This window comes from Pollicipes pollicipes, unplaced genomic scaffold, assembly GCF_011947565.3.
Source record: "Pollicipes pollicipes isolate AB1234 unplaced genomic scaffold, Ppol_2.1 Scaffold_4295;HRSCAF=5057_pilon_pilon_pilon, whole genome shotgun sequence".
NCBI lineage: Eukaryota > Metazoa > Arthropoda > Thecostraca > Pollicipedomorpha > Pollicipedidae > Pollicipes > Pollicipes pollicipes.
In genome coordinates this window covers 42,135,217-42,143,707 of record NW_023596461.1, presented here as the reverse complement: position 1 = coordinate 42,143,707, position 8,491 = coordinate 42,135,217, and the positions used below count along the sequence as shown (strand labels likewise).

The window sequence follows — 8,491 nt, the reverse complement described above, 5'->3', positions numbered from 1 at the left end:
CCGGGCCTCCTCGAGCATAGGCAGACCCTGGGGGGGGGGGGGGGGGGCACGGGGCCATGGCCCCCAAAACCTCTGAGAGTATGTTTTGTCCCACCTCAAAACATTCCCAGAACTTCATAAAAGTTTCGTCTACCTACCGTCTGTTTTAACTTTAACTGTTTTAACTGGTTTAATATTCAAAAGCATTTCGGTGCTTTTTTCGGTTTTGAGTGGTGTCCCTACTAGGTACTCGCGAGAGGCGCCATGCAGCGACGAACGGTTGCCCCCCCCCCAAAAAAAAATTCCAGGCTAGATCCGCCCCTGTCCTCGAGCACTGTCTCCAGCCGACTTGAAACCCCTTGCCAGCACAGGGCCTCCGTAAGGCGCTGGGGGGCCCCGACCAATGGAAATCGCTGGTTCCGGCTTTGTCCCTGCTTGGGAAATGGGCCCTCTGGCCCATGCCACCACCGAACAGATTGTGCGTTACTGATGGCATGTGACCGACACATAGGTCGTTATCAACCCGTGGGCCTTGATCAGCGCGCAGGGCCCTCTGGCTGGCAATGGAGTGCCTTTTACGTTTGTTTGGTATCCTAGTGATGTCATACACACCATGCAATAAAGCATACAGAATTCCAATTCGCTCAGCAAAGACGTCACCATCAGCTGGCACGGGTATGCATAAGCCACCCCTCGTTGAGAAGCCACGCCGCAACTATCAACAGCGCTGGCGGTGAGGGTAGGTGGCCCCGGGGCGGGCGCTGCTATTACAGACACGTGACAGTATATTAATCATATGTAATGATATGGACTATACATGACTTGAGGTATAAGCTGCAAGACTTACCGAAGCCAGATTATTGAAGTAACTATTGTCCAGTTTACAAGAAAATCGGATTAGAACCCATGTTTTTGTTGCCTGAAAAGTAGGTGACGCCTACTAGAGCACTGGTGTGATTATTGTCTTATCTTGTTCAAATAATAATCATGATGATGACGATAGGCACAGTAATTTTTCCCTTAGATCAGTTTTGAATGTTATAGACTATTGATGCTTTGAAAATGGGGGAATGATGCTTGTGGCTTTTGCACAGCTATACGACATCGTTTTCCCCCACGATATTGAAAAAACGGTTGCCCGAAAATTACGCACGCAATTCGGAACGTTCACCAAGCGCAAGCAGCCACGCTCGCGCATAACCACACGTATATCCTCGAAATCAAGAATGATGATTAATGTGAACCTTGTTCAAGGTTGCGCCTGTCAATCATTCATGACGTCACTGGGAAAATAAGTCAGTTTGCAACACGAACTAACGTAGCCTACGGTAGCATGACGACACCACTAAATAGCAAAATAACTTGGTAACGTGAGTAACGTAGCGTGATGTAACGTAAGAAACTTAACAATTGTACCTCACCCGACATAACCTTATTAAATTAGAACGTCATATTAAGTACCTTTTGTTGACCAACCAGTCCTCATTACGCAAAACTTGATAAGAATATTGAAATTCCGAAATGTGCTCTCATTATGAGCATTGTTTTCTGCTTTTAAAGAAGACGACTCATGTGCAATATGCTCATGCAAAGCTAGGTGAGACGCAGGCGTGAATGGCATGTGGCCTGTGAGTCAGGTGTGACAGTAGGTGGCTGCCCACCATCCGCCGCGGCCCACCGTGGAGCATGACACTCCGTACATTTGGGCGAGCCAAATGTGCGTAGTGCGGCTGGAGATGAGATGCGGGTTTATCCGAAACACAGCCATCCTGCCAACAGATAATGCTGAGGGCGTGTCAGTGTAGCAGACAAATGTTGCAAGCGGGAACGTGACCGACTTAGTAGGGGCGTAGTTTGTGGATATGAGCACGGTTATGTAACCGCAAAGCTGTGTAAAAAAGGCAAGACTATCCGGCGATTCCTGTTTCATCTTCGCTTGAAACGTTAGCGTGGCGTTACTGGTACCGAGACTTCAATGCGTAGCGGGCCGCTAGACGCCGGGCGGAATGCTGAGAAGCAACCGGAACACCGAAACATTCCTCCAAATGATGCAAAAGCCGTTAGCGGAAGGTGCAGTTGACCAGTAAGTGGGCCGTTAGCGGAAGGTGCAGTTGACCAGCCAGCGGATGACGTGGAATTTTATGACGAGTATGAGCTTATGCTTTGCGGAAAACCATTTCAGTGCAATGACGTGAAAAGTCAAGACGCACACACGGTTATCATTCCCGTAGGCAGCAGTAACGTCGGGCTGTCTTCGTACCCATCATGAACAAAGTGTTAGTGGCAAATGTATATGACCAACAACTGATTGGGCAGAATTTAACGACGAGTGTGATGGTGCCCGAGGTATCCTTAAGCGGCAAGTCATTATAACGCACTTCGATCGAGTCTGTTCGTCTGCTGAGTTTATTTTTGGCGTTAGATGCGTCCAGATGATGCGCGCTGGACGTGCCGTGCTCGGCCCCTGCCTGTGCACCTTCCGCCGTGATCGGTCCGTGCTTATGTGCTTTCCGCCATGCTCGGTCCGTGCCTACGCACCTTCCGCCATGCGCGGTCCGTGGCTACGTACCTTCCGCCATGCTCGGTCCGTGGCTACGTACCTTCCGCCATGCGTGGTCCGTACCTGTACGCTGGGCCGACAGTGCTCGGTTCTCACCTGTCTGTATAGTCATGAGTGTCGAGCCACGCACGTTGCGCTGGTGAGATGTTTACGTGCGTTGCTTTTTTGGCTACTTTTTCCAGTCAACGCCAATGAGGCGTTTTGGGAAGTTGATTTTGGGAAGTTGTTGGGAAGTTGAAGTTGAAGTTGGGAAGTTGGGGCTAATCCCCTCCCTTGCCTAGTACCCAGCCCCCACGTAGGCATATTCAATACTCACGCCAATTGAACTGAGCTCGCAAAGTGCATGTTCATGCTTGCAATTTGTACCTGATGGGCTTGCAGATGTATGTACTTTCTAGCAATAATCTACTTGCTACTTTACTGGGAACAAGGAAGCCCGATGTTCAAGCTACCCATCTCCTACAGTTCACGCATGGGCGTTTTCGCTTCTCACGCTGATTTCACTTAAAAGGCTACGGATATAAGCTTACGATGAGCACATCATCATACTCTCTACTAAATTCTACGTATTCGGCTTCCTGGTTATGTAAACCTATCCTATACAGGCTGAACAACCTGTTGATACTCGGTTCGAAGGCGGTCCGGCGTCCCGGCCGCCCGTCTATGCAACAGCTCTGGCATAAGCGTTTTCAATTTCTACGCCGACTTCATTGCAGCGGTTGGTGACGCAGGCTTGCCAGGCGTATCATCATATTTAACGTTCAATTTTCCGCGATTGGCGTGCTGTTCATATACACCTACCGCCAACAGTTTTGCTCGTTATCGATACAAAAATAGCCCGATGGCCCAGCTGTACTATCTTACATCATTCACGTGTGCACGCTTATACTTCTCATGTCATTACATTTTAATGGTTAGTGGCAAAGGCTAGCTAAGTACACCATCATACTCGCCATTACATTCTACGAAATCGGTTTTGCGATCCTGTCTACCTCCCACCAATAGTTTGTTCGTTATTTGTACGAAGATTTTCGACGTCCAGCCCGCCCGCGACGTTACTCCCGCTGCTAGCGGCCGTACCGCGTTGAAGTTTCGGGAGCAGCGACGTCACCGCCCTGCACAGAGCGGGTGGAAACCCTAGGTGTGGGGAAGTCCATGCGCGACATCCCGATGTAACAGATTCGAGGTTGTGCTCCGGTTCTCGCGTCTGTAAAGGTGCTGCTAAAGCTTGACATTACCGTTGCGCTTGAAGGCTACACCGCTACGGGCTGGGTGCAGACCCGCGTATTGCTGCCATTTGTGCATCTTTCAAAAGGCTTTTGCATAGGTGAAGGAATGTGTCAGAAAGTATGCATCTACGTTCGAGCTTTGTCGGGATCAAGCACGTGTCAGATGGTTCCACGTGGGAGGAGAATGTCAAATTTTCTCTGAACTCGAGCTAACTTGGAACGAATTTTTCCTGAATCGCCCAGCATCCTGGTGCAAACCTTTGCCCCGGAGGGGCGGGGGGGGGGAGGGGGGCGTGACGCCGTGTCCTTTCTGGGTTAAATCCCCGGTTTGGATGCGTTCTCTATATGGTTTAAGGAAAGGATTTATGGCAAATGCGGTGTATCCCCTTTTCTATGGCGTGAAGGGCTTGCATCTTCATCCAGATATGACGTCATATCACTCATGCTTAGATTTTCACAGTCCATTTGAATGCGTGATGGCAGCGATATTCAGTTTCCTGTGCGTTGCATGGCAGAACAGGGCGTCAGTTCGAAAAGGTATTATTGATTTTCTTGATACAGTACGAAGACATGGTAGTACCAACAGGCGCACAATTTTCGTTGATCACTCCGTGTGTCTCTGGAAATCTTGCGGGAGGCCAATTCACCATTGGCGCATCTCAATTTTTCATGGAAGGCATCAATAAATTATAAATCTAACCGCCCTCCAAGCTCCTGGAAGACACTTGGGCGTCCGAAGAGGCCCCAGCTCACGTCGGGGAGGTGGCGGTCGCCACGTAGGCACGCCACCCGCCCTCCTTCTCCGCCCTGAGGCTTCGTCATTGATCGGTTCGGATGCGGCAGAATTCATGTGTAATGTCAGTGGCCTTGCATATTATGTCATCATATATCTCATTATGATTGCCGCCCGTTCGTTTTTAATTTCGCGTCAAATATCCCATGCTATCGGCAGATACATCTCTGCTGAAAGCTGAGAAGTCTTTGATGGCGACAGAAGAGTTGGGGGGCGATGAATATACCCTCGACCACACTAAGCTCATCAGCGCCCCAGCCTTGGGTAAGTGGGCTTACGTACATTTCACCCCTGCTTGAATTATGTCTTAGGTTGGTCATATTGTCTATGTTGTCTCGCTCAAGACGCGCGTATTGTTCCGATGATATTCTGGGCGTCACTAGGAAGCCACTGTGTTCCGTCTCTTGGATTTGTATCATGCCGTGCTCCATAGACACTGCTTCTATATTAATGTCAGAGGGTGGCTGACGACAGTGAATATGCCTCAGACGCGCTGCCGCTGGAGTGGGGCCAGAGTCTGCATCAGAGAGCCTCTGTTCCCCGTCTCTGGTGACGGTGACTGTGTCCCTCAGACGCGCTGCTGCTGGAGTGGGGCCAGAGTCTGCATCAGAGAGCCTTTGTTCCCCGTCTCTGGTGATGCTGACCGTACTCTTCAGACGCACTGCTGCTGGAGTGGGGCCAGAGTCTGCATCAGTGGGCCGCTGCCCCATCTCTGGTGACGGTGACTGTGCCCCTCAGACGCGCTGCTGCTGGAGTGGGGCCAGAGTCTGCACTAGGGGGCCGCTGCCCCGTCTCTGGTGACGGTGACTGTGCCCCTCAGACGCACTGCTGCTGGAGTGGGGCCAGAGTCTGCATCAGGGGGCCGCTGCCCCGTCTCTGGTGACGGTGACTGTGCCCCTCAGACGCGCTGCTGCTGGAGTGGGGCCAGAGTCTGCACTAGGGGGCCGCTGCCCCGTCTCTGGTGACGGTGACTGTGCCCCTCAGACGCGCTGCTGCTGGAGTGGGGCCAGAGTCTGCACCAGGGGGCCGCTGCCCCGTCTCTGGTGACGGTGACTGTGCCCCTCAGACGCGCTGCTGCTGGAGTGGGGCCAGAGTCTGCATCAGGGGGCCGCTGCCCCGTCTCTGGTGACGGTGACTGTGCCCCTCAGACGCGCTGCTGCTGGAGTGGGGCCAGAGTCTGCATCAGGCGGGCGCCGCGCCGCCGGACGCCGAGCTCGCCCACTTCGGCGTGTTCGGGGCCCCGGCTACAGGCCACCTGCTGCTCCTCTTCTGTCGTCGGCTCTCGCAGCCCTCGCCGGTCTTCTTCCGCGCGCTGCAGCTGTTCGAACGGTCAGTCGGTGGTGGTGGGAGCAGCTGATGATGGACAGTCACTCCATGTTTGTGCACTGCCACGCGCCGACAAAGACAGCCGTGCGCCGAGCTGTTCGGCTTTTGGATAGATTCTTGTGTGCTCGACATTGTCTGTTTTGGCTGCCAGGTGATATAGAGTACGTGAGATCCTGATTGATATAGAGTACGTGAGATCCTGATTGATATAGAGTACGTGAGATCCTGATTGATATAGAGTACGTGAGGTCCTGATTGTTCATGACTTAAGACATAATGGCTCGAGATGTGCTGCTCGTAAATTGCCTTAGACCGGACCACAGCTGCTGCTGCTGCCGCCTGATCCCTTATTTTGTTCGTTTTATATTATCAGATTTATGCAGGCGCACATGATGGAGATGTCCCAGTACATAACCACAAAGGTGGAGCGAGCAAACAGGGATAAGGAGTGGAAGAGCTTGCTGGAGCGAATACACAGTCAGGCCATTCTCAGAATGTTGTCCTGCGTCCAGATCTCTTCAAAACTTTCTCTGCATTACAAGGTGAGCATGTTTATTGTACAGACGGTTGAAATCTAAGGAGTTTTACGGACAACTTTGGCTGTATTGTGTAGTGCATGATCACTTTGAGCTCAGAGGGCTGCGCAGTACTTGAAGACCAGGGATTGGTTCAGTGTAATCTGATTTCGTAACCTACATTCACTACAGTTACCATCTGCGACCAGGGAATGTAAAAAAAACTTAAGGTGACGACCGATCCGATCAACGGAGCTCTCTTCGCAGATTGTCACGACGAAGCGTGTGAAGGGCCTGCTTCGGGAGGCGAAGCACTGCTACAGCCTGGAGAGCGTCGTTAACTCAGAGGTCAGGGTTCTCAAGACCCTGAAATTTCAGGTATGTAATGCCAATCAATCATCAGCTTCATAGTGCACGTCACGATGGCATAGGCAGCGCGTGTGATGTGCAAAGGTGACACGAATGTTTAGAAGCTCGTTCACCAACGATGCATGTACCAGTAGGACTGAACTACTGGTAGTTTTGAGGAACATGGGATCCGTGTTACCGAAATTGTTAAGGCCTCTCGCTGCTTGCATTTCGCAAGCATCGCCCTATATGTCCGCCGTGTAAGCCGCCAGGTTTGACTCTTCTGGGTTTGAGCCTGGCACCTCCACCCCTGCCTACTGATCACCGGGCTTTCTGGCCACGTGACGTGACGCGTCCGTTCGTTCTTCGCCGCCCGTCCGCGGCTCCCGCCCACCTGTCTGACGGCACGCGCCGCCCAGGTAAGCTCGCCGACCTGCCTGGACACGCTGGAGACGCTGCTGGCCGTGGTGACGCGCCGGCGCCCGGACCTGCTGGAGCCGCTGAGCCCGGCACTGCCGTCGGCGGCCGTGCGCCTGCTCCGCTCCGCTTGTGTCCGGCGCTCGGCGCTTTACCTGCGCCTGTACCGGCGCACCACGGGCTGTGCGCAACTGGTGCCGGCAGCGCGCCGCCAGTTTGCCGCTGTGCTGGCTGACAGCGTGCTGCTGGCCGCCGCCGTGCTGGCCGCCGCCGCCTTCCTGGTGCGCCGCGACAGCAGCGACGAGCTGGTGGCGCTGCTGGCTGAGCTGACGCAGATCCCAGCCGGCGACCTGCTGGAGCTGGCCGAGCTGCTGCTGCGAGACCTGCTGCCTGGCATGGAGACCGACTGAGGGACGCGGGGCCGGCTGCTGGGCGCAGGGATCGGCTGCTGCGCCCAGAGACCGGCTAAACGTCACAGGGACCGGCTGCTGGGCGCAGGGGCCGGCTGCTGGTCGCAGGGACTGGCTGCCGGACCCAGAGACCGGCTGCTGTGCCCAGAAACGAGCTAAACGTCACAGGGACCGGCTGCTGGGCGCAGGGACCGGCTGCTGGACCCAGAGACCGGCTGCTGCGCCCAGAGACAGGCTAAACGTCACAGGGACCGGCTGATGGCATATGGGCCAGCTGTTGAGCCGCGAGACCCGTTGACGGCCACGGGGACCGGATAATGAACGCGGAGCGGACATATGAACACGGCGACACCCAAGTGAGCGCAGGAACAGGAGTGCTTATAGGTGCGGGCCTGGTGGACACAGATGAAATGGTCGACACGGGTGTGTGCTATCATATTTATGTCTCATCAATATTTGGCTACCATCAGTCATTCTGTTTAGAAGTTGTCGGTGATATTAGTGTGAATGGCACTCTTTTGTGATTGCTGTGGTTGCAGATGAGGAGGATTGTTCTGGTGAAGTTAGTTCAGATGAGCAATGCGTTTTCTTCGTGAGTGGCTTTTTGCGCCGAGCTTACTTTTGTTGATTAATATATCATCAAGCATATCTGTGTTGTTTTCCAATCCCAGAAAGAGCTCTTAATTTGCGCGCCTGTATGTATTCGCGTTCATGCTGAGCTCACTCCGCCGAGCGTGTATTCGCCGGACATTTACCCGCCATTTACACACCCCGGCCCAGGACGCTTTGCGGCCAGAGCGCTGTTCGTTGGCCGCTGATGGTCGCGCTCGCTGACGGCCGGCCTCCGTGCGCCGCTGTCGTCGGCGTCGGAGGCCCGCCACAGTTTCCCATGGCTGGCAGCGCCTGGTCGCTGC

At 53.7% G+C, this 8,491-nt stretch overlaps 1 protein-coding gene across 1 annotated transcript; it reads left to right on the top strand.

Annotated features, from left to right (window-relative positions):
• Window positions 1–844: 844 nt before the first annotated feature.
• Window positions 845–7,577, top strand: LOC119097562 (cyclin N-terminal domain-containing protein 1). Its single transcript, XM_037220595.1, has 7 exons — window positions 845–905; window positions 4,721–4,825; window positions 5,710–5,890; window positions 6,261–6,429; window positions 6,670–6,780; window positions 7,170–7,277; window positions 7,503–7,577. Exons 2-7 carry the CDS (start codon window positions 4,753–4,755, stop codon window positions 7,575–7,577), a joined length of 717 nt encoding a protein of 238 aa, XP_037076490.1. The 5' UTR covers window positions 845–905; window positions 4,721–4,752.
• Window positions 7,578–8,491: the final 914 nt, after the last annotated feature.